Here is a 27,307-nt window from a genome sequence, read left to right as displayed (position 1 = left end):
ATGATTAGAAAGGTGACCTGGACAAACAGAAGTGAAGTTTTCATCAGCTTTGCAATTCACTTTCAGTTGGTAGCCTTCATCCACCTGACGGTATGTGGCCTTGTTCCTGCAAAGTATCCTGGACTATTTTTAGAATTTTTAAAAATTTCCTTTTTTTCTTACCTTTTGAGTTTTTTAACTCAATATTAAAACTGCCCTTTATTCAAACACATACATTTTTATGGGCATAATTTGGCACATATTGCAGATTAAAAATGACCCAAGACTGAATATATTGAAAATAGCCATTTTATGGATATAGCTTTTTCCATTGTATTTTGCTGAAAATGTTACCTGTGCAAATCTGCAGCATTTCTGTCCTGTGCTACCAATGAGCAGGGGACTGTGCTGCCAGACATCCTCATGCGGAGCCTTCCTATAGTGAAATAAACTCAGATCAGTAGAACCAATATTGTCTTGGTCGTTATTCAGATCCCAAAAAATTCAGCTGATTCATAGCTGTGTAAAGTTGACAGAAATAAATAATACAGAAATTAAGGTCATAAATAGTAAAAGCAAGAATTAGATTGCTTATACTGATCAATGTAATGTGAGGAGGCGAAACCGGATGTGATCCTTTAGGGCCAACAATAAAATAAAAAATAAATAGAACAATAAAATCTTAGCTTACTCAGCTTCATGTGAAATTGGTAAGGAAATCGTTGATAAAGTAACTTTTCGAAAGTGTAATTTTTTTCGTCTTTAGTTTGTATGCGGTAACATATTTCAAAGCCGTTTGCACAGTTTGTCTGAATTCCCTATATCAGGCCACTAGGGTCAATGTAACCGATTGTTTTGGGGTGTAGGTGACCCACCAAACTCATGGAGAACAAACTCCATTCATATCTTGTCCTTGGTCAGATTCCAACCAAAGACCCCAGTCCAGCAAGGACACACTGCTAGCCACAATGTCGCCCCTGGTTCTCTTTTAACTCAACCAACTAGTTTGGGTGTCAGCTTGTCGACAGGCTTTGTCACTACAGCTGAAAGTGCTTGATGTTCCATATAATAAGTTGGATAATGCATATTACTAGTGTGCCGCCAGCTTCTTCATCCTCTGAAATTGGCAGAAAATATAGTCATCGATTAATTTATTATTCTCTATTTACAGTGCAATTTTAGAAGGTGGTTAAAGGGGATTCTAGAAGACGAGACATTATATCCCATCTACGGGATCAATATGTAAAAAGTACAAAAGTATACCTAAGTTTCAGGGAAAAGATGGTCATACAAAGTATCTTTCAAACCCATTTTTTTCCCTAAAGCTGGTCATACATATAAAATAGCTGTAAAACGGAATGCTTGTTTAGTCTATGACCATATCTCTGGATACAACATACATGTGCATGCTTGACTTGGTTAGAGAGAGGGGTGTGAGACACCTCTAGTAGTGGCTTTTTTTCCCTTTTTTTTGGTCAACATCAGTAAATTGGTTCGATTGTATAGGGCTTGCTTAACACAGCGGAATGGCTCCTTAAACAAGTCAAAATATTCTGTAAAAAGAAAAAAAAAAATAATCCATGGGATATTTTTGAATTTCAAAAACAATAACATGAACTTTTTACTTGTTTCACAGGGACATCTCAACAACCTCTAGAACAAGAGCAGAGAATCCGGATTGTGCTCCGTACATCTACAGGGGTCCACTGCGATCGTCTCAATGGTCTCCACGTGTCTTCCGGAGTTATTGGTAATAGGAGACAAAAAATTCATTCCTAATCGACAGTCTGCTTGACAAAGCCAATATGGTAGCACTCAATGCCCGAATTACTGTTAGCCTGATGACTTGCAAGTATATTATAAACTATCTGCAAGGGCTCCTCTCCCTTTTTATGACAGGATAAAGCATATTTGAAAACTTATGCTCATGTTTTATTTAATTTTTTTTATATTGTATCTAGTCGTTGCCTGACTGTAGTTGTGTCATTTACATAATGATTGCATTAGGAAGCAAATGGGAGATTGGCTGAAAATAGCCCTTAAGCACTTACTCTATTTTAAACTGCTCTGCGTTGCCCCGGTGCCTGATTTCCTACACAGCAGATATGCAAATAAGAGCATAATATCACTTGCACATGTTTGCTTAAAGGGACATACATAAGTCTTGCAAATGTACACACCGCTATATTAATCCCATTGACCATGTGGAGGACCTAGCTTGACTGTCATGGGACTTTGGGTCAAGAGGCTGGAAGAACCCAATAACAGGAATTTGGACTTCAGGGGTTAATAACTTTTGGTATTGCTAAAAATCTGCTTGAAATTCGATGATTCCTACAGGTATGGTATAAATATTTTAGAAAGATAACTCTGTATTCAACTAAGTGACATCACCATCCCTGGGGCAGATATGAAAACCAGTCATGGGGAGTGGAAAATAATCTTCTCAATTATATTACTAAATAGGCAAGGATGTACATACCATTGTGGCCCACCATGCAGGGCTGTGGGGCCCTTGGAGAGAGGGACCCCATCACAGTTGTTACTTGTCACGTATGGGCAGGGAACAGTGAAGCCCTAACTCACCCAAAGCCACTGTCCCTACCTAATGTCTATCCTCCCTAAGTGACGGATCGACAAACATGATGACAAACCCTCCCTGCTTAGAGCTAGAGTAGCTTTGTCAAAATAATAAAATATAAAAACAATAGTAGTCGGTAAACAGCTGGAGGCACACAAACTAACAGATATATACTAAGACACACACACGGTCAGATCAATGTCAGTCTAGCCAAGGTCGGTACCAGGAAATAGTGGAGTTCAGGAACATAGAGCAAGAGAAGAGTCAAGGGAAATGCCAATGATCAATAAACAAGCAGGTATCCAGTAAACAGGAGGTGTCAGATAAGGTATAACCTTCCACAGACAATGAACTGATCACTCCTCCTAGCTAATATAGATAGGTGATCAGCGATACACCTTCCTGATAGGTAGCAGAACTGAGAACCACACCCAGATGACACAGGTGAACTCCCAGCAGCTCCAGCCCAACTAGAGTCATTTAACTCTTTGTGTTCAACCAGAGCAGAGCCAGACGTTACAGTACCATTTATTTTTTATTGGTAACAAACTGTGCAGAACTCCTCTCTTCAGGGAACTGCATTGTCAGCAAATTAATGGAGGGGGGTCTTGTCCAACGGGTCATGAAATGAAAAGGGGAAATAAACTTCAGACCCTTTTCTTCTGTGAGGAAAAACAGGTGCCATAAAAGGAGGTCATTTAGATATTTGCTATGAGGCCTCCCTTTATTCTATGCATGCCAGTATAAATAGGAGTCCTCCTCCAAACACTTTAGGCCCTGCCAAAGGCAATAACCCAAAGCTTCTGAGCGGCATTGCAAACAGGGCCCCTTACTTACCATGCCATCTATAACATTAGTCTATTCTGCCCCTATAGCTACACTCCTAAATACTAAAATATTTTTGTGAATTATAAAGGCCAAATTAAAGAGTTATTCTGTAGACTTAATTTTAAAACTAAATGAGTTCAGAATGGGATGATAAAAAAACAAACAACAAATAAACCTTGTACTCAACTGCTTCCCCCACTGGTACCTTTCCAACGCTGTTGGACTGACAACCGATTACCCACTTAGCCCATCATTCAGTAAGTTTTCTTTATTATGCCATGCTCTTTTGAGAACCCCTTTAAATTATTTTTTAAATATATATATATATATATATATGTATATATGTGTGTGTGTGTGTGTTAAAAAGTGTATGTATGTATATTTTAGCATAACTTCCCAATGGTTAGAGATATTTTGATTAGTACACAGTTTCCTTATATATCAAATAAAAATATAGTAGAGTTTGAGGATGTCGCGATGGCAACAATCTCTGCAGCTCGTGAGTAAAACATTACAGCCCGGACACTTAAATCATACTTTACAATGACGATGGTCCGGCGGCAGGATGTTTAAAACTCCTGGGCAATCTCTGCAGCCCCAGAGTAACTTTATCAGGAGATCTAACAGAAGTCCCATGCAAGTTTTAACTTGCATCTGTATAACCTGCATCTGTATAAACACTGAAGGGGCCACATTGCTTTGTGTACACACGAATGCCCCAGAGTATAAAGCAGATGATCCCCTATACATTTTTTTTCTTTATTAAAATAATTCTAAATAAACGTAGTTAACTATTTAGAAATATTTTCTGAATTGCTTAATTTTATGGCTGTGGTGATTTTATTTTATTTTTACTTTCCATTAATCCACTCTTTTAGTTTTAAGTTCTCTGTAATTCTGTTGCCTAATAGCCGATACGTATCATAATGGAAAACAGAAAACCAGTCACCAACTTCAGCCAAAATACAATAGAAAAATCTGTTTGCTAAAGGTACAAATTATCCAAGGAAGCCAGCGCTTAATGCAATATTTAAAATGGAAATTTGCCAGTATACAAGAAATATCACGTTAACTATTTGCAGATGTATTTATAAAATTTTATGAGTCGAGAAAATAAAAAAAGTTGGTCGCGTTTCTGCTGAAAAGCTCTTCACGTATATGCTATATTAGTATTAGGTGGTAAACAGTGTTGAAGTATTCTCCGGCCCATCTAATGATAATATCTATAATAACGGGGATAAAAGCATTTACAATTAAACACTGTACATCCCTAGTCTGTGACTCGAAGGGTCCGGGCTGTTTGCTCTAATATTTTACCAACAGCTGTTTTCCTCCTGAAACCATTATCTTTTTTTGCTTACCACAGGAGTTTACGGAAAGTTGCAGATTTATAGTGCTTATCCCAGCAGATCATGGACACGTCTCGGGGCAGACATTGCGCCGGGAAATGAAATGTAGGTTATAATGTTGAAAGTTTAAACACAGAATATCTGAACATGTCTTTACACCTGAACCAAAATGCAGTACCCTCCCAACCCCTCTAGGCTGAATTGTAAATTCTTATATATAGATGGCAATATTATAGTAGTAATATTTTTGTACATTGGGGCAGTATTATAGTATTTATATTCTTCTATATAGGAGACACTATTATAGTAGTTAGATTCTTGTATATAGGAGCAGTATTATAGTAGTTATATTCTTGTATATAGTAGCAGTATTATAGTATTTATATTCTTGTATATAGGAGACAATATTATAGTAGTAATATTGTTGTACATTGGAGCAGTATTATAGTAGTAATATTCTTGTTTAGAGGAGCAGTATTATAGTAGATATATTCTTGTATAAAGGGGCAGTATTATAGTAGTTATATTCTTGTATATAGGAGACAGTATTATAGTATTTATATTCTTGTATATAGGAGCAGTATTATAGTATTTATATTCTTGTATATAGGAGGCAGTATTATAGTATTTATATTCTTGTATATAGGAGACAATATTATAGTAGTAATATTGTTGTACATTGGAGCAGTATTATAGTAGTAATATTTTTGTACATTGGGGCAGTATTATAGTATTTATATTCTTGTATATAGGAGACACTATTATAGTAGTTAGATTCTTGTATATAGGAGCAGTATTATAGTAGTTATATTCTTGTATATAGTAGCAGTATTATAGTATTTATATTCTTGTATATAGGAGACAATATTATAGTAGTAATATTGTTGTACATTGGAGCAGTATTATAGTAGTAATATTCTTGTTTAGAGGAGCAGTATTATAGTAGATATATTCTTGTATAAAGGGGCAGTATTATAGTAGTTATATTCTTGTATATAGGAGACAGTATTATAGTATTTATATTCTTGTATATAGGAGCAGTATTATAGTATTTATATTCTTGTATATAGGAGCAGTATTATAGTAGTTATATTCTTGTATATAGGAGTAGTATTATAGTAGTTATATTCTTGTATATAGGAGCAGTATTATAGTAGTTATATTCTTGTACATAGGAGCAGTATTATAGTAATTATATTCTTGTAGATAGGAGGCAATATTATAGTAGTTATATTCATGTACATAAGGGGCATTATTATAGTAGTTATATTCTTGTAGATAGGAGGCAGTATTATCGTAGTTATGTTATTATACTGTACATAGGGGCAGTATCATAGTAGTTATATTCTTGTACATATGAGCATTATTATAATAGTTATATTCTTGTGCATAGGAGCAGTATTATAGTAGTTATATTCTTGTACATAGGAGCATTATTATAATAGTTATATTCTTGTGCATAGGAGCAATATTATAGTAGTTATATTCTTGTATATAGGGAACAGTATTCTAGTAGTTATATTCTTGTACATAGGAAGCAGTATTCTAGTAGTTATATTCTTGTAGATAGGAGGCAGTATCATGGTAGTTATATTCTTGTATATACAAGCAATATTATAGTAGTAATATTGTTGTACATAGGAGCAGTATTATAGTAGTTATATTCTTGTATATAGGGGCAGTATTATAGTAGTTATATTCTTGTACATAGGAGCAGTATTATAGTAGTTATATTCATGTATATAGGAGCAGTATTATAGTAGTTATATTCTTGTACATAGGGGCAATATTATAGTAGTTATATTCTTGTACATAAGAGGCAGTATTATAGTTCTTATATTCTTGTACATAAGAGAAGTATTATAGTAGTTATTGGAAACCGGAGTGATGGGGACCCGGCACTTGCAGGACTAGGGCAGTGTATAGGAGCAGGGAATGGTGTTTATGCAGACGAGGCAAAGTGTGGATGTTGGCGGTGCACCTCAGCATGAGCAACAAAGTGAAACAAAATAGAATCCAAACGGGGTTGCACTCACCATCCACGGACTTTATTCAACAGAGTGTAGGCATATACAGGCGGAGGCAGGGGCACACCGGGACAAGTTGGCAAGTTGTTTCGCGCTAGTTTGCACTTCTTCTGGCCGGAGTATGTCACAAATTGTGTGCCTTATAACACACAATTTTGTGTACACAAGGGGCAGTGTTTAGTATTTTATTGTTGTACTGTGGGAAACTATATTTAGAATTTTAGACCATTGTGTTATATTACATTGTAAGTTGACTTATATTTTATTTGGTAGGATTGCTTTAAATAATACCGTAGACTGGAGACCAGGAGATGAAGTTATTATAAGTTCATCATCTTATGAAGCTCATCAAGCTGAACTTTTTCACCTAAGAGATATATATGGAACAATTGTTCGGATCTGGGGCAGACTGAACTACTGGCACTCTGGTAAGACATATTTTTCCTATGACCATCAATTAGTAGATAATAAATCTACTGTAGCTTAGTAAGCACTGTCCTGTGATCCTGTTTCTGCAGTATGTAGAATGAAATTCTAAGGTTGTGTGCACCTTGTGAACATATTCACCTTCTACCTTTTGGCTATTACTGGTAAATGTAAAGCAAAAAACAAACAAAATGTGGGGTCACTTACCATTTAAATGTGCACTCTCATTAATACTAATTTTTGCAATTGCACTCTTTATGGTAAATAAAAAAATATTTCTGATGTACTTTGTTAAAAAAAAAATAACTTTTCTATTTGTGCTTAAAAAAGCTGCCACTAGGTGTCTCCCTACATGTTCAGAGCACATTTCCAGCCCCCCATCTCATGCACAGACTTCAGATTCCTGTTGGTCTGGCAGAAGTCCAAAATCAGGAAATGCTAAGGGGGGGGGGGGGGGGGGGTGTGCAGCCTTATCCAAACAGAGCTCATCTCACACACTGAACTGCTCTGGGCTGTGTGTAGCAGAGTAAGGGAGGAAGTTCTCCCCTATATTGCTTCAGATGATGTCACACCTGCTGGGGAATGCCCCTTCCCAGTCTGTGAATCTGAGCAGAAAATACTGAGCAATATCAAGGTAGAAAATGAAAAAATAAAAAATAAAGGCAGGGGGTGGTTTATCATGATGGGAGCAGTGAACAGGGAGGATTATAAAATTTAACAAGATCATGAGAAGTACTCTTTAATAAAGAAACAACAAGACACATCCCAGACTCAACATTACCATCCAGGCCAAAGAGAAAAGATCCAGAATAGAAGCATCAATGTGACACATCACAGAATCCTAGAAAACTGTGACACATGGACAGGATCAGGAACAGAAGCATCATTGGGCATACATGTACATTATGAAGAACAGAAATATCACTTAGGAACCATAAACAGGGTGAAGAACAGATGTATCACTGGAAACACATGGACAAAATTAGGACAGAAACAGCATCAGAGACAAGATGAAGAACAGAAGCATCACCCCAGAAACCTGGAAAGGGTCAAGAAAGGAAACATCATTTGGACACATGGATGGGTTCAAGAACAAAAACATCACTTGGGACACATGATAGTCTAAAGAACAGAATCATCAGTAGAAACAAGTGCAAATGACCAAGAATGGAAGCATCACTGGGAAATATGGAAATGGTGAAGAAAATAAATATCACTTGGAAAAATGATAGTCTGGAGAACAGAAGTATCAGTGGAAATGAGTGCAAATGACCAAGTTCAGAAGCATAACTGAGGAAATGTGGGCAGAATCAAGGACAGAGCCAAGAACTGATACATCATTGGAAAAACACATGGATGAAGCCAAGGACAGAAACATCTCTGGGGACACATAGACAGGACCAAGAATAAAGACATCACTAGGATTATATGGACACGACCAAGAAGAGAAACCTCACTGAACACACGTGAACAGTGCCTAGAGCAGAAACGTTGCTGGTAAATCCAAAGACGGAACACTTGGCACCACCCACGTTTCAAGTTGTCTGCTTTAGCCAACCTGACGGCAATCACACTGTATAAAATATCTGAGTGCTACTCCAGCCACTAAGGTAACAACAGCAAAACTGATATGCAACAAGAAGAAGAATGTGGCGAATGCACTCACCTGACAGTTGGACTTGCTTGATTCTTTTATTCAAATGTTGACATACGTGCATAGTAGAGTATGCGGGGGACGTTCACCCTGGCAACGGTGGCAGTTGCCAGAGTTCAGCGTTTCATCAGGCCCCTAAAAGAATCAAGCAAGTCCGGCTGTTAGGTGAGTGCATTCACCACATTCTTCTTCTTGTTGCATGGACAGAAAGATTACTCAGGACGTAAGAACAGGGCCAAGAAGAGACACATGCTAAGAACAAAAACATCCCTCGGGACACAAAGACAGGGCCAAAAACACATAAACAAGAACAATAATGGAAACAATACTGGAGCCACATGAACAGGACCAAGAAGAAAAACATCACTGGTGACACATGGAGTAAGTCAAGAAGAAATACTTCACTGGTGACACATAGCCAGGGCCAATGAGAAAAACATTACTGGTGAAATATAGCCAGGGCCAATGAGAGAAACATTACTGGTGACACATAGCCAGGGCCAATAAGAGAAACATCACTGGTGACACATAGCCAGGGCCAATGAGAGAAACATTACTGGTGAAATATAGCCAGGGCCAATGAGAGAAACATTACTGGTGACACATAGCCAGGGCCAATAAGAGAAACATCACTGGTGACACATAGCCAGGGCCAATGAGAGAAACATCACTGATGACACATAGACAGGGCCAAGAACAAAAACAGCACCAGGGACACATGGACAGAGCACATAGTGAAAATGGAAAACCCTTCACATAAGGATAAACCATGAATATGTAATTGACATCAACAGCCTGAACAACAGGCTATCCAACATAACCATTAGATGTCAAGTTAAAGGAACACCATGAGGACCACAACATGGACACAGCAACAGACATAGGAAGTCTTATTAATTTCTGTTTTCAATGTTGTATGACAAATACTCTGAAAACAATGAAATGTTCTATAGTTGCAACGTATCTTCTTCTACAGTCCCGATTTTTGCAGTGACCATTCCATAAACTAGACAAGTTAGACTAGACAAATTTTTGCAAACCTACCATAAAGTGATTGTTTTAGCGGTGGTCCCATGCAGTTTGGGGGACAGTGATTCTGACGGAGGATCAGAAATGAAGTTCTACTGGTCTATCTGTGTTAAAGGGGTACTCCGGTGAAAATCTTTTTTCTTTTAAATCAACTAGTGCCAGAAAGTTAAACAGATTTGTAAATTACTTCTATCAAAAAATCTTAATCCTTCCTGTACTTATTAGCTGCTGAATACTACAGAGGAAATGCTTTTCTTTTTGAAATCCTCTCTGATGACATCACGAGCACAGTGCTCTTTGCTGATGTCATTATAATAATAATACATCTTTATTTATTGTTATCCTTAGTGGGATTTGAACCCAAGGCCCCAGCACTGCAATGCACGGTTGCTAAAATGGACAGAGATGTCAGCAGAGAGCACTGTGCTCGTGATGTCATCAGTGTTCCAAAAATAAAGGAATTTCCTCTGTAGCATTCAGCAGCTAATAAGTACTGGAAGGATTAAGATTTTTTAATAGAAGTAATTTACAAATATGTTTAACTTTCTGGCACCAGTTGATTTAAAAGAAAAAAGGTTTTCACCGAAGTACCCCTTTAAGGATATGTATGTGTGTGTAAGAATGCAGAATATCAGAATATTTGGTTGCCCAAGTTTTTTTCTTCTTCCTTTTTACATAGAACTGGAGATTTACTATTTCAGTTTAAGTCAAAGAAAAAATTTACTTTTTTCCTGAATTTACCTCAAGTGTCACAGGCTAAGTGATAAATAATTTCACAGCATGCTCTGTGAGCTGAGCCTAGGCGGCTTCACCGGCCTGAAATAAATCTGGTAGCGAATATTATAAGGATTAAAAGTGGCCGTATCAGCTGGATTAAAACTTGTAAAAATCAATGCTCCTATTTCACTCTTGAGTGAGTCAGCCCTCACTATGATAATACCGCATATTAGGGAAACTCTCTTCTTCCTAATCATTTTCTGCTCGTCTTCTTAGAACTTTGTAGGTGACGCTGGGTAAAGTAGTACGTTTCTTTTGTACCAACAGACCTTAGTGCTTAAAGGAGTACTCCACCTAAAGATGCATTCCATTTACTTCAGCTTCCTTGTATGTCTATGTGTCCTAGGCTTGAGGACCTTCCCCTATGAGCTAGATGGAGAGCCGCTCTGGTGGACCCAAGCCATCCTTATACTGTGCTACATGGAGCAAATGGCACAAGCAGGGCCTAAAATTCTTAAAGGGGTTGTCTCACCAACAACACTCATAAGCATATTGTCTCTGACCGTTGGAATCCAAAGTCTAATGTGTGAGTAGAGCAGTGGTCACTCATTTACATTACTGCTCCATTCATTGCCTATGAGAAAGCCAAGTACTGAACTGTCCCATACGCCAGTGTTTCCCAACCAAGGTGTCTCCAGCTGTTGCAATGCTACAACTGCCAGCATGCCCAGACAGTCAAAGGTCCGGGCATGCTGGGAGTTGTAGTTTTGCAACAGCCGGAGGCACATTGGTTCGGAAACACTGCTTTATAGTGTATAGTGCCCTCCTTGTTTCTCTGTATGTTCCTCCATGCATAGTGTGCTGCTAAGTATGTCATTTCTGATTTATCTATAAAACCAGGAGTGCAGTGATATAGTTGGTGATTTCATACAATGATTAGCTACAGAGTTATAAAACTCATGTGAATTACACTGGCTGTCGTGCTATCTGCAGTTTCTCTATGAGATGTGCATTATTTCTGATCTCCATGTTTTCTGCTCATGAGAGCTAACAGGAAGTAACCTATCACAAGTAGACCTGCTGAAACTGCATCACATAAAAATATAATGAGGCCCTATAGTGGTGTTTCCCAGCTGTTTCAAAACTACTACACCCAGCATGCCTGTACAGCCGAAGGCTGTTCGGGCATACTGGAAATTATAGCTTTCCAACAGCTGGGGGCACACTAGTTGAGAAACACTGCTCTATGGTGTGATTTATGGGTGAGATTTAGCAAAACCTGTGCAGAGGAAAAGTTGCTGAGTTGCCCATAGCAACCAATCAGATCGCTTCTTTCATTTTTAACAAGGCCTCTGCAAAATAAAAGAAGTGATCAGTTTGGTTGCTATGGGCAACTTTTCCTCTGCACTGGTTTTGATAAATCTCTCCCATCATCACACTGATCTATCACTTGCCACAGTTAGATAGAGCTTAGTGCTTCAAAATAGATTTGTACTAGTTTATTCCAGTGCAAATTAATCTAAATGTTGATGTGTAAAATGTTGTACATCAGTAAATCTGGCCTTATGTCTGAATGACAAAAAGTGCAGTGATATAGTAGGTGATTCCATACAATAAGCTACAGAGTTATAAAACTCCTCAGATTTACACTGCCTGTCTCTGCTATTCTCAGATTCTCTAGGTTCACTTATGATATGCAGCTTTACACTAATCTCCCTACCTCCTATCACAAGTAGACCTGCTGAAGCTGCATCACATAAGAATATACTGCGGCTCTATAGCGATATTTTCCAATCAGTGCACCTCCAGCTGTTGCAAAACGACAACTCCCAGCATGCCTGGGCAGCCAAAGGCTCTCTAGACACACTGGGAGCTGTAGTTTAGTGTTGCTCACGTATATTCGCAATTCAAATTTTATTCGTGAATATTCGCGAATATAGCACTATTTATTCGAAATTACGAATATTCGTATTTTTTTTTTTTTTTCACAGTACACATCACAGTGATCATCCCTCTCTGCTTCCAGCTTGTGTGGTCTAAAGAAGGCTCTAATACTACTGTGTGAGACCGCCGGGCAAATATTCGTATATGCGAATATTCGCGAATATTGATGCCTCCCTTCTGCTGCTTCTATCAGGTTACACTGGTATACTTGCTATAAAGTGCATACATTTTCACATACGCAAATTTTCGTATATGGGAATTTTCGCATATGCGAATTTACGCATATGCGAAAAAACTTGAATATTACGAATATGCGAATTTAGCGAATATATGATGAATATTCGTCCATATATTCGCGAAATATTGCGAATTCGAATATGGCCTATGCCTCTTAACACTACTGTAGTTTTGCGACAGCTAGAGGCACAATAGTTGGGAAACACTGCTCTATAGTGTGTAGTCCCCTCCTTGTTGCTCTGTATGTTCCTCCATGGATAGAGTGCTACTAAATATGCAATTTTTGCTTTACCTACGAGTCCAGAAGTGCAGTGATATAGTTGGTGATTTCATACAATGATAAGCTACAGGGTTATAAAGCTTATCAGACTTTTCTCTTTGCAACAGCTGGAGGAATACTGGTTGGAAAACACTGCTCTGTAGTGTGAGTTTATGGACAGAAGCTCTATGTCACTATCATCTATCACTTAGAAACATAATAACATAGTTCATAAGGTTGAAAAAAGACCAGAGTCCATCAAGTTCAACCTATAACCCTAATAAGTTCCTACTGAGTTGATCCAGAGGAAGGCAAAAAAAAACGTCATACTAGAGGTAAAAATTACTTCCTGACTCCAAATATGGCATCAGAATAAATCCCTGGATCAACGTTCTGTCCATATAGATCAAGAATGCATAACCTGTAATGTTATTATGCGCCAAAAATGTATCCAGATCCCTTTTAAATTATTTTACCGAGTTAACCATGACCACCTCCTCAGGCAGAGAGTTCAACAGTCTCAGTGCTCTTACAGTAAAGAACCCCTGTCTGTGCTGGTGTAGAAACCTTCTTTCCTCTAAACGTAGAGGATGCCCCCTTGTTATAGATACAGTCCTGGGTATAAATTGGTCATGGGAGAGATCTCTGTACGGCCCCTAATATATTTATACATAGTTATTAGGTCACCCCCTAAGCCTTCTTTTTTCTAAACTAAATAACCCTAATTCTGATAATCTTTCTGGGTACTGTAGTCCTCCCATTCCCCGTATTACCCTGGTTGCCCGTCTTTGAACCCTCTACAGCTCCACTATATATTTCTTGTACACTGGTGCCCAGTACTGTACACAGTATTCTATGTGTGATCTGACTAGTGATTTGTACAGTGGTAGAATGATTTCCTTTTCCTGGGCATCTATGCCCCCCATGATTTTATTTGCCTTGGCAGCAGCTGCCCGACACTGGTTTCTACAGCCAAGTTTCCTGTTAACTTAGACTCCCAAGTACTTTTCTATGTCAATCATCCCAAGTGTTCTCCCATTTAAAATATAATCTCAGACCAGATTTTTCTTCCCCATGTGCGTTACCTTACATTTATCAGTGTTGAACCTCATCTGCCACTTCTCAGCCCAAACCTGCAACCTATCCAGATCCGTTTGTAACAGTGCACTGTCCTCTGTTGTGTTTACCGCTTTACAGAGTTTAGTATCATCTGAAAAGATTTGTACTTTACTATTCAACCCCTCTACAAGTTCATTAATGAATATATTAAATAGAAAAAGACCCAAGACTGACCACTGTGGTCCCCACTAGTAACAGTCACCCAATCAGAATAAGCACCATTAATAACAACCCTCTGTTTCCTATCACTGAGACAGTTACTTACCCACTTACACACATTCTCCCCCAGCCCCAATCCTTCTCATTTTATGCACCAATCTTCTATGTGGCACCGTATCAAATGCTTTGGAAAAATCCAGATATATGACATCCAGCGATTCCCCTCTGGTCCAGTCTGGAGCTCACCTCCTCATAAAAGCTGATCAGGTTAGTCTGACAGGACCGATCCCTCATAAAGCCATGCTGATCTGGAGTCATACATTTATTTTTATCAAGATACTCCAAAATAGCATTGCTTAGAAAACCCTCAAACTATTTACATACAATGGAGGTTAAACTAACAGGCCTATAATTCCGGGGTCACATTTTGACCCCTTTTTAAATATTTGCACCACTTTTGACATGCACCAGTCCTGGGGAACAGTCCCTGTTACTATATAGTCCCTGAATATTAAAATAGGGGTCTGTCTATTCGATTACTTAATTCCTTTGGAACACGGGGGTGAATGCCATCTGGACCTGGAGATATGTCTATTTTGATTTTTTGTTGGCGACACTGTACTTCTTCCTGGGTTAGACAGGTGACCTGTACTTCTTCCTGGGTTAGACAGGTGACCTGTACTGGGGAGATTACCTTATCTAGCTGTATTTCATCTGGCATTTCATTTTCCTTGGTGAATACCGTGGAGAAGAATTTGTTTAATATATTTGCTTTTTCCTGATCCCCATTTATAATTTCTTCTTTATCATTTTTTAAAGGGCCAAGACTTTCATTTTTAACCTTTTTGCTATTTATATAGTTAAATAACATGTTGGGGTTAGTTTTACTCTCTTTGGCAATGAGTCTTTTTGTATCTATTTTAGTTTTTTACTCATTTTACATTTTTCTCTATAGCTTTTTAATGCTTCCTCACTGCCGTCATGTTTTAGTAGTTTAAATGCTTTATTTTTGTCATTTATTGCCCCCTTAACATTCTTATTCATCCGTATTGGTTTTCTTTTATTTCTGACCCTTTTATTCCGTAAGGTATATATCTTACAGTGAGAATTTAAGATATTTTTAAAGTCTCCCATTTAGTGTCAGTATTCTTGCTTTTCAGGACATTATCCCATTTTATATTGTTAAGGGCTTCTCTGATCAAATTTTGCCTTCCTAAAGTTCATTGTTTTTGTGGCCCCTCGAGAGATTCCCTTATTGAAGAACAATTATAATGTATTATATTTTGATCACTATTTCCTAGGTGTCCTTCTACTTGCACATCAGTTACTCTGTCAGGTCTGTTGGTTAATATTAAGTCCAGTAGGGCGCCCCCTCTGGTTGGGTTCTGCACCATTTGGGACAGATAATTGTCTTTAGCTATAGTCAGAAACCGGTTTCCTTTATGAGATTCACAGGTCTCAGTCTCCCAGTTAGTTAATTAGTTAAATAGTTAAAGTCCCCCATTATTATCACATCATTATGATTTGCTGCCTTGTTTTTTTTGCCTCAGTAATTGATCTTCTGCCTCTTCCATTATGTTTGGTGGCTTATAATAAACCCCTATCAGAATTTTTTTTATTTGTATCTCCATATATTTCTACCCATAATGTCTCCACATTATCTTTCCCCTCCCGTATATCCTCCCGCAGTGCGGCCTTCAGACTCGATTTCACATAAAGACAAACTCCTCCCCCTTTCCGTTTTGTCCGATCCTTCATGAATAGATTATAACCTTGCATGTTGACCGCCCAGTCACAGCTATCGTCCAGCCAAGTCTCTGTTATACCCACTATGTCATAATCCTCCTCAGACATCAACCACTCCAGTACCTCTGTTTTATTGGTCAGACTTCTGGCATTAGTCATCATGCAATACAATGGTGTATGTTGTTTCTTCCTATGAAGCCTATCCCTATTAACGATTCTAACCCCTCCCTCCGCTCCACCCCCAGGTATATTACTAAGTCCCCCCTCTATATCTACACTATCTTCCCCCTCTACAGTGTAGGTTCCCTCCCCCAGTCCCTAGTTTAAACACTCCTCCACCCTTCTAGCCATCTTCTCCCCGAACACAGCTGCACCCTCCCCATTGAGGTGCAGCCCGTCCCTACGGTAGAGCTGGTATCTGACAGCGAAGTCGGCCCAGTTCTCCATGAACCCAAACCCCTCCTTCCTACACCAGCTTCTGAGCCACATGTTTACCTCCCTAATCTCCCGCTGCCTCTCTGTTGTGGCTCGTGGCACAGGGTACAAGTCCCTCACTCATAATGAATTTAGCGCAAGTGCGTCAATACATTTTTAACAATTTATTCCAGTGCAGATTATCTTAAGCAGTGTTTCCCAACAGGGTGCCTCCAGGTGTTGCAAAACTACAACTTCCAGCATGCCCGAACCCCCAGGGTACCTCCAGCTGTTGCAAAACTAACTCCCAGCATGCCCGGACTTGTAGTTTTGCAACAGCTGGAGGCACCCTGGTTGGGAAACTCAGATCTAAAGACTGGCGTGTATAATGTTGCACATTAGTAGATCTGGCCATATGTTTAGTGCCACAACTCCTCTCTCGACTGGCCCTATAGCAGTTATATGGTCTGCTTCCACGGTAGGAACCACTTCTCTCAACTCAGTACTCAACTACTCTGTAGCTAAAATATTACAACCCTGATAAAATGATCAGTGCCACATGACAAGAGTGATATCATGCATCCGCTGTCGATGCTTTTAAAGGGGTATTCCGGCTTTATACATCTTATCCCCTATCCAAAGGATAGGGGATAAGATGTATGAATGCAGCGGTCCCGCCTCTGGAGATCTCGGTGCAGCCCCCGGCATTCTGTGCCGAGCGCTGCCTCTGAGACGGGGACATGGCGTCACAGCCACACCCCCTAGTGATGTCACGCCACTCCCCCTCCATTTATGTGTATGACGGCGGGGGTCCCCAGCAGCGGGCCCCCTGCGATCATACATTTTATCCCCTATCCTTTGGATAAGGGATAAGATGTATAAAGCCAGAATACCCCTTCAATGTAGATTTTTGTAGAGTTCCCCTCTTAGTAATGCCCCTCAGTTGACCTTATTGAAGACGTGAGCTTCCTTCTCATCGTATGTCTTCGCCATGCACCACTGCTCCTCGATGGTCTGCCAGAGCACACTCCAAGGAGCACACCCATGGCTTCTTTTCAGAGTTGACTTTGAACACTAAAGGTCTGCTTAGGGATGCGGAATAAAGGAATTGCTGAAGTTAAATGTTCCCATAACAGGATTAATGGACATACAATTGCAGGATATCATCACTTGTATCTATGCATTTTGGTGGAAATACTGATTCAAAGGTCGTAGATACCATAGTGGCAGACCATGTGGCTGCTGTGGGGCCCTTGGGGAGAGGGGGGCCCATCCTGGTTGGTCTCATTCTTTTTTTGTTGGTAAGAAACTGTGCAGAACTCCTCTCTCCAAGCAACTGCATTGTTAGCAAATTCATGGAGGAAGATATTGACCAATGGGTCATGGAAAGCAAAGGGGAATAAACACCAGACCTTCCTGTCCTGGGGCAAGATGTCCTAATAGGAGGCCTGTTTTGAAATTTGCTATGGGTTCCCCTTTATTTTATGTACACCACTGTGGATTAGAGCCTACCTCTGAGCCCTTTTTAGGCATTGCCTATGGCATCACTCAAAGCTTCTGGGCCCCAATGCAAAAACTTTTCCAAGAAGAATGAGTAATGGGAAAACGGTGGGCCATGTTCACTGGGTTCTGGGTACCTTTGGGAGTTGAAGCAAGCCATTCGGCATTAGGCAGCCATCTTGTAGTTCTCACCCCTCGTCAATGAACAGCAAAAGTGCTGGCAGAGGCCTTTGAAAAGTCATGTATTAACCTACAGCAAAACTACCACCAATCGGTGGCATTAGAGATGTGGAACTTCTGATGGAGAGTTATTTTGCATACTTTTTTTTTCCCAAGGGTGCATTTTATGCCCTATAAAACTTTCTGAGCCAGCTTGGTCTCTCCAAGGAGAAACATAACTCCCTCAGACCAATCCAATGCCTTTCCCCCAGCCAGTCAACATCTTGAATTGTACTAACGAGGTGGAGTCTACCGATGAGTGACTCGAATGGATGAGATTCTGTCTTGGCTAATAATCCCTTGTCATGTTATAAGGCTTCTAAAAGGATCAAACACTAATTTACAGGGAAGCTATCTCCAATAGGTGTCACTAGAGAGCAGGTAGTTGAGCTACTTGTCACTGTAGAATGAATGGTTTATTTGGAGACATGCACATGCTATGTTATGATTGTGGTGTGTACTGGCTGCCAGGAGTATTTCGTCAGTATTCATGTGCTTTGTGTATGTAGAGGGTCATATGGTATACTACAGGTACATTTAATATTTCTGCTAAATGATATGGTAATATATTTTTCAGGTACTGTTCATTCGATTGAAGATACTTGGAGAATCCCATTATCGGCAGAGGTCGGCTTGTTGTCCCGCAATGTCCAGATTGACACTGACACACCCTGCTCTGGAAGAATTATGGTTGGCCACCATATTAATTATCTTGGGGAAGAATACACAGGCATGTGAAGAGCTCCTAAAATTTACCATGAAAATGTTTCCAGCATTTTTCCATTATTCTACTGAGCCTCACTGAAAGATAGCATTACAATAGCATTATCAGAAACAAAAAAAAAGCAAGAGTACTATTAAAAACTAACATAAGTAAATAAATAATGTAAAAAATAATTAAAGTTTCAATACAAAATGTTAATAATTTACAAAATAAATGTCAGGAAAACAAATAATTACAAAAAAAATTAATCAAAAAATCTATAAACAATCGTGTTATTGAAAAAATCTATATAAATAAATTGAAAAAAAAATTGGTTTGAATAAAAATATAAATAATTTACAAAATAATAAATAAATAATATTAAATAATAAATAAATAATTAAAACAAATAAATAATTAAAACAAATAATTATATTTTTTTAAAAAAGCAATGGTATCTGCCCCCGTGTGATGTCACTCCCCGCCCCCTCAATGCAAGTCTATGGAAGGGGGCATGAAGGCAGTCACGCCCCCTCCCATAGACTTGCATTGAGGGGGAGGGGTGTGATGTCACACGGGGGCAGAGTCGTGATTTCACGATACTCTGTCTTCGTGGTCGGGAGGCATAAGACTTGGAGTCTCCAGCGCTTCCTGCAGTGCTAACAGGTGAGTACTACATGCTAGATTGCGGGGGTACCCAGCGGCGGGACCCCCGCGATCAGACATCTTATCCCCTATCCTTTGGATAGGGGATAAGATGTCTTAGAGCTGGAGTACCCCTTTAAAGTGATCTGATTTGTTTATATAAAGCTTTTTCTTGTATTTTAGGGAGTTTTTTTGGGCAGTGAGTTGTAACAATGAGTTTCTCATTTCAGGGTCTCTAGAGCTTTCAAACATTGAAATTTCAAATTTTGGATCCTCATTGTTTCCATCAATACATTTTAACAACACCTTATGTAGTTCTTCTGTATCATCTTCGAGCATTCACCACAGTTGTGGAGGTGGTATAAGAGCAACCAACAGTACAAACATTTCACTCCATGCCAATGTATTATATAACAGTGTCGGACATGGGATTCATCTTGATGGTGGTAGCCACATTATTACAGATAACCTTCTCATCTTAATGAAGCAACCTAAAACCCAAGTGGAATGGGTAACAGGAATAAAGATGAATCCACCAAGCCACATCGTCTTGTCTGGTAATTCAGTGGCAGGATCTGAACGTATTGGTTATTACTTACAAGGTCAAAGATGTGACTCTAAGGAAAAATATTGGCTGGAGAATGTGGCCCATTCAAGCCTTCATGGAATTCATATCTACTGGGAAGATGGCTTGATGAATTGCACAAAAATATCTGGATTCCTGTCTTATAAGAACTATGACTATGGCCTTTTGTTTCATGTGGAAGGCAGTGCAGAGGTGGACAGTGTGGTCCTTGTAGACAATAGAGTCGGTCTTTTACCAATTATTTCCCAAGGGCCTATTTATCCATTTAATTCCATGAAACAATACTTCTTACTCCACAACTCTGTGATAGTCGCAACAAGCAAAGCTTTCGATTGCTTACGGGATAGAATCAACCCTTTGTCTGCCAATGTCACACAAAGGGACCGAGCCCCATCTTCTCCATATAAGGGACGAGTTGGCATTCTTTGGCCAGTGTTTACTGCAAAGCCTAGACAATGGCCTGACTTCCCGTGGCATATGCTAGCAAGTGATGGAACTGTCTCTGGTATAATGAAATTACAAGGTCAGTCAAGTTTCTTATTGGAGTAGGACACTAACTTCTCTAGACAATGAGTGTGCTCGTTTCCTCCAAAACATGGTGAGGAGATCATGGTTCATCTATGCTCCTGACCATCAACCCTGTGTTCTGTAATTGTTGGATAGATCTTCCTTTATGCCCTTTCTTGACCCAAGTATAACTCTTGAACAAAACTTGGGATATTAAGTTTTCACTCCTGGAGAAGTAAAATGGCTTTTTTTTCTATAAGGGTAAATAGTAGAGTTCTGAGAGTTCTGCTCGTACAAAGCAATTTTTTAACCAAAGATGATTAACATGCTGAAAGTCCCACCTTTCATTTTTGAAGAGGTTGTCTCTCCAGAGTCTTCCATGTGGTAGATAGAATGGCATACACCTGATCTTTGCATGTCCACCTCCTATTTTCTGGCTGTGGCCATCGAATGACTTGAGTCATCCGGAGAAGGAGCCACTCTCTGCTGTGGTTCAGAGAGGAGGGACCTGAAAGTGGGAGCCTTAAATAGGCACTGCCAGAATCAAAAACTTTTTATATTTTGACAAAACATTAATCTTTCTAATATAAGTTATATATATTATTTCTTAATGAAGAATGTATCTCCATTTTATAGAAATCATAGCATATATATATATATATATATATATATATATATAAAAAAAAAAACACTAGGGGTCCCCATACCATCCAGAATATAATCCTGTCCAGCTGCAGCATCATCTTTGTCCCAGCTGAAGCACAGGCCGCAACAAAGTCCAGGAAGTGAGGGAGGGACTAACACTCCTCTGTGCTCACTCCTGTCCCATCAGACTACAGCATGAAAACAGAGAGGAGGGAGTTACAGAGCAGCCTGTAGTGATTGGATGAAGAGAACCAGCATAGCACAGCAGACTCAGGGAGAAAGTAAATGTATGGTGAGTGAGGGTGGGCTCAGTGCTTGCCACGAACACGCCCCTTCTTGAGCAGTGGATGTCAGAATGAGTGAGCAGCAGTACAGAGGGATTTGTAAACCAAGTACAGAAGCTGCTATATGTGAAAATAGAAATGGAACATGCACTGGCGCACCCTGTGCCTTTATCTCGTGGCGGCAGGTATAAAAAGGTGTGTGTAATATAACTGCTCACCTTGATGTGTTGCGCTTCGGGTGCAACACCGTAGTCAGCCTTAAGTAGGGAGGAAGCAGCAGCAGCCTGTGTCTGTCCATGCCCAGCGTCCTGGGGCTGTCAATGTAGAGGTCCGCACACTCGGTGAGGTTGTAAAAAAAAAAGACACTTTTCTGGCGCTTGCTGGGTTAGGAGATAGAGTGAAATAATGCCAAAACTCCAGGTAGTGATGAACAGCGTTCTTTTATTGCAGCAAATAAGATTTTGACAACGTGTTTCGAGGGGGTCTGCACCCCTCTTCCTCAGGTCAGGGACAGGAAGAGGGGTGCAGACCCCCTCGAAACACATTGGCAATTACTTATTTGCTGCAATAAAAGAACACTGTTCATCACTACCTGGAATTTTGGCATCATTTCACTCCATCTCTTAACCCAGCAAGCGCCAGAAAAGTGTCATTTTTTCTACAACCTCACCGAGTGTGCTGACCTCTAAAATACAGAAGCTAAACACATAAAAAAGACATGTAAAGCATCTGCATGACCTAGTCAGGAACATATATAAGCATTTTTATTTTTCTGTGATGTGGCAGGTACACTTTATTACATCCTATGGACAGCAGCTGCCACCAAGAAAAAACACATTTTAAGGGATACTTTTGCAAATATTAACATCATTTTTAAATACTTATTTTTAAAAATTTGTGTTTATCGCATCAGATGTTACATTTTCTGGATTTAAGAAGAACTGCTATAGTGACGACTTTGACACTTGCATTATGTCTCATTCCGGAAAGACGGCAATAACCTGTCCAATAACAGCTGAGAGGATCAAGATGTCCGACGTAAGACCTGACCACATCTTCTACTTCCATTCACCAAACAGGTAACATTTTTTTCCCTAACTTTGCATGTGGCCCCTAGTACCCCCTTAAAGGGGTACTCTGGTGAAAAAAAAAAAAAAGAAAAAAAAAAATATATATATATATATTTATATATATATATATATATATATATATATTTTTTTTTTTTTATCAACTGGTGCCAGAAAGTTAAACAGATTTGTAAATTACTTCTATTACCACATCTTTACTCTTGCAGTACTTTTTAGCAGCTGTATGCTACGGAATTTCTTTTTTGTCTTGTCCACAGTGCTCTCTGCTGACACCTGATGCCCGTATCAGAAACTGTCCTGAGCAGTAGAAAATTCTCATAGCAAACCTATGCTACTCTGGACAGTTCCTGACACGGACAGAGGTGTCAGCAGAGAGCACTGTGGACTAGACAAAAAAGAAATTCAAAAAGCAAAGAATTACCTCTGTAGCATACAGCTGCTAATAACTACTGGAAGGATAAAGATTTTTTTTATACAAGCAATTTACAAATCTGTTTAACTTTCTGCCACCAGTTCATTTTTCAAGAAAAAAAAAAAAATTCCACCAGAGTACCCCTTAAACCTTTGCCTACTTCAGTACTACACTGGCGCCCATTGTGCCATCCTTCCACTTTGAAAAATACATGAAATAAAAAGTATGGGACGCAGATGACCTCAGATTATAACTGAGCAAAATTGCAATTTCACTGACAATTACGATGAAAGAAAATGTCCGCCAAGCACAAGATGACTTGAAATAACTTTCCTTCGTTTTACTTGGACCCTTTCCTTATTTCCTGTGAATGTTTTCGTCTTCTTTCATTGCAATTTTCTACATTTTATGCTGTATTTCTCCATTATGCTCATGTAAACATACAGTAACTATAGCAGAGCTGAATTTGTCACTGAACCGTTTCTTTAGTGCACCAAACTGTGGACCTCTAGCTGTTGCAAAACGACAACCCCCAGCATGCCCGGACAGCCGTTGGCTGTCCGAGCATGCTGGGAGTTGTCATTTTGCAACAGCTGGGGGTCCACAGTTTGGAGACCACTTCTATACATCTATGTCTTGGTTTTCTTCTTATGTCGGCCAGTCTTCTTCTTCTAGGTTCAGAAATGACTTCGAGCAGTTATGGAGATACTCAGTCTTCGAGATGCATCTTCTTTGTGCTCCTTTTTGTTCTCTCTGCTTCTTTTCTTAGGCTGCATTCACACCACGTTTTTGCAATACAGTTCCCGTATCAGTTTTTTGATGAAAAACGGATTCCTCACAACCGGACTTAGGCTGCATTCACATCTCGTTTTTACATTACGGGTGCCGGATCCGGCTGGGGGAGGGGCAAACCGGGCTCTCCCGTACCCCAGCCGGACCAGCGCTGAACAACCATTCACTTTAATGAGCTGACCGGAGTCAAACGGTGACTCCAGTCGGCTCATTTTTGACCCGTATGCGGTTTCCTGACCGGACCTAAAACTGTAGTATACTACGGTTTTAGGTCCAGTCACAAAACTGGATGCGGGTCGAAAATGAGGCGACCGGAGTCACCGTTTGACTCCGGTCGGCTCATTAAAGTGAATGGAGTTCAGCGCTGGTCCGGCTGGGGTACGGGAGAGCCCGGTTTGCCCCTCCCCCGTAATATAAAAAGGAGATGTGAATGCAGCCTAAACTGCACCAAATGTGTGTACACATTTTAACAAGTATACTGTTAAAAACCTTATGCGGTTTGAAGAATGATGTCCGGTTGCATTCGTCTTTTAAGAAAAAAACATATACGTTTTTAACTTTTCACTCCATTATGAATAAAGTTTCTCTTGTTTGATTGAAATTCCAAGAAAAAAAACTGTGCAAAGTAAAAAACCGTATGGTGAAAACTGGAGGGAACCGTATGCACATGCGGTTCTGTACGGTTCCCATTGATTCCCATGTTAAAAGAAAAAAAATGTATACGGTTTAATAAAGTTTTTCACCTGGACCAAAAACCGTGGTAGACTGCGGTTTTGGGTATGGGGAAAAAATGGACAAAACCGTAAAGGATGCAAAACGGAGACAACCTGATGCATCTTTTGGCATACGGTTTTCAATGGAGAGTCAATGCATACGGTTAACAATTAACAATACGGTTCCGTAAGGTTTTCACATTGAAAACGTATACGGGAACTGTATTGCAAAAACATGGTGTGAATGCAGCCTTACTTGAGAGCTGTCACCAAGGAACGTATCATAGCAATGACTTTAAGATACTTCAGTGAGTTTTTACGTAAATCTCCTGGCTTCGGCGCTGTACTCTCTGTCTGGACCACATTTCAGTTTAGCTGACACTCACTATCTGAGTGCCTGTCCTGATTCCCCAGATTTCTGCTGTTCCTGACCCATTGCCATTTTCCTGCTTCCAGTTTTCATGAAACAAAACTACAATTCAGACGTCCTGGCTGCTGACTTTTGACTTCATGACTTCATTGCCTGTGGCATCAGTTGTCTACTTAAAAGGGTACTCCGGTGGAAAACTTTTTTTTTTTAATCAACTGGTGCCAGAAAGTTAAACAGATTTGTAAATTACTTCTAATAAAAAATCTTAATCCTTCCAGTACTTATTAGCTGATGAATATTACAGAGGAAATTATTTTCTATTTGGAACACAGTGCTCTCTGCTGACATCACGAGCACAGTGCTCTCTGCTGACATCTCTGTCCATTTTAAGAACTTTCCAGAGTAGGAGAAAATCCTCATAGCAAATATATGCTGCTCTGGACAGTTGGACAGAGATGTCAGTAGAGAGCACTGTGCTTGTGATGTCAGCAGAGAGCACTGTGTTCCAAATAGAAAATAATTTCCTCTGTAGTATTCATCAGCTAATAAGTACTGGAAGGATTAAGATTTTTTAATAGAAGTAATTTACAAATCTGTTTAACTTTCTGGCACCAGTTGATTAAAAAAAAATAATAATAAAAAAAGTTTTCCACCGGAGTACCCCTTTAAGCCCCTTTTCCTGTCACTCACTCTCTGAGTGTCTATGTTTATAGTGCCTGCCCTGATTCTTTGACTCCTGCTTGTTCATGACCCATTGCAATTGTTCTGCTTCTAGTTTTAATGAAAGTACGATTGGGGTATCCTGGCTGCTGACTTCTCATTCTAACTGTGGCCTTGCCTATGACCTTGTCTTTCACCGTCTGGTTTGGGCTAGAGTAGACCTTTGTCTTTGCATAAACCTTACTTTGCTTGCTGGCTTTAGTAGAGGAGTTGTCACAAATCGGAGACCATCCTGGTGACTGGAAACTAGGGATGCTCAATGGTGGCTACACCCAATAGAAAGGTTAAAGAGTTGTGATTATTAGATTTTTTTTAGAACTGTGCATGGACAGGTAAGAAATAGAAAAATAACCTATACTTACCTATCTTGCTTCCTCACCATTGCCACCGTTCTCATGGAACCCCAGGTCCCACTGTGAAACACTTCAAGGATCGGGGTCAGCATATTCACTTGCCTGCTCCGTCAATCAATGTCTAAGATCGGACACCATTGTTGCTACTGATTCGCCGAAAAGACAATTACGTTTGCCAACCCCAAGCATAGAAGTGCTTCACAGTGGAACCAGGGGTTTAGTGATAAAGGCAAATGGGGAGCAAGGAAAGTAAGTATAGTTTATTTTTCTACCAGGGTCCACAGTTCTAAACAACAATCCTTGGAATACCTTTTTAAGAATGAAGATTTGGGCCAACAGCTGTTTCTTCTGACTCTACCATAAACATGCTCGCTTAGCTCAGTGTATGTTTATATAGGAAACCGCTACCAGATCCCCATGGGAATAGGCGTTCTATGAATTTCCAGGACTCCTAGTAGTAGCTTGACCTGGCTTTATATCTTATACATTTATTGTTACCTTTATGTTGTTATGTACATTAGTACAGAGCTGTAAGAACCATTAGTGTTTGACACTGGTACATGCATATGGTGGATCTTGTGATGCTACAGATCATCCAAGAACTCATAGGATACTATGTTGCACATCAAGGGACAAATGGCCACCAAACCGATTCGGCAATTACAAGGTCTCCTCATTTTACAGCAGCACCACCGTATGCCCATTATCTGCTGAATGTTCCGGAACACAAGCGGCGCTCTTCAAAGATCTGGATGGCAGTTTTTGGGGTCTTATTCCTCCAGTCACAGTCTTTCCCAAATCAGAACTTGATGCTGTACATCCCTGTTATAATGTTGGTAAGTAAATATTCTTGAGTACTGTACATGTATTAAAAGGTGTTTTCATAGGGGTATTCTGGAGGAACATTTTTATAAAGATTTAGGCTTAGGGTCCTGTAAAATAGAAAAAACATACTTACTTACTTACATGTTTTTTGTATATACTTACATGTATACTTACCTTCCTCCTGCACCCTCTCCTGTCCGTTCAGTAAGACAGGATATTGACACTGATGTTACTTGCTCCCACACCCCTATCTCTCCTTGTTGAGTGACGTTAGGGCCTCAGATTTTAGTGCTCAGCCCTGCTTTCAGATTGCACCTAGAAGCCAAGCCCCCAAAGTCACTCAAGCAGGAACAGAACGAGGAGGCACACGATGCAGCAGAATTTCAGCAGCTTGGTCCCACCTCCTTGACACTTGTGCAGGGTGTCTTTGAAGTTATCAGACGTCCATTAGCTGTGACCCTAGCATTCACTATCATC

General features: G+C 39.7%; 1 protein-coding gene across 5 annotated transcripts in view; it reads left to right on the top strand.

Annotated features, from left to right (window-relative positions):
- The window catches only part of PKHD1 (PKHD1 ciliary IPT domain containing fibrocystin/polyductin), a 707,308-nt gene that overhangs the window by 457,504 nt on the left and 222,497 nt on the right, over positions 1–27,307 (top strand). For all 5 annotated transcript variants that reach the window (XM_056564010.1, XM_056564009.1, XM_056564011.1 and 2 more), the window contains 7 exons: positions 1,616–1,729; positions 4,755–4,842; positions 7,038–7,192; positions 18,765–18,917; positions 19,766–20,644; positions 22,471–22,636; positions 26,690–26,841. In XM_056564010.1, coding sequence (XP_056419985.1) covers positions 1,616–1,729; positions 4,755–4,842; positions 7,038–7,192; positions 18,765–18,917; positions 19,766–20,644; positions 22,471–22,636; positions 26,690–26,841 — 1,707 coding nt within the window. The remainder of the gene's footprint in view (positions 1–1,615; positions 1,730–4,754; positions 4,843–7,037; positions 7,193–18,764; positions 18,918–19,765; positions 20,645–22,470; positions 22,637–26,689; positions 26,842–27,307) is intronic.

This window comes from Hyla sarda, chromosome 3 (genome assembly GCF_029499605.1).
Source record: "Hyla sarda isolate aHylSar1 chromosome 3, aHylSar1.hap1, whole genome shotgun sequence".
Taxonomy (NCBI): domain Eukaryota; kingdom Metazoa; phylum Chordata; class Amphibia; order Anura; family Hylidae; genus Hyla; species Hyla sarda.
This window is presented reverse-complemented; position numbering and strand designations above follow the sequence as displayed.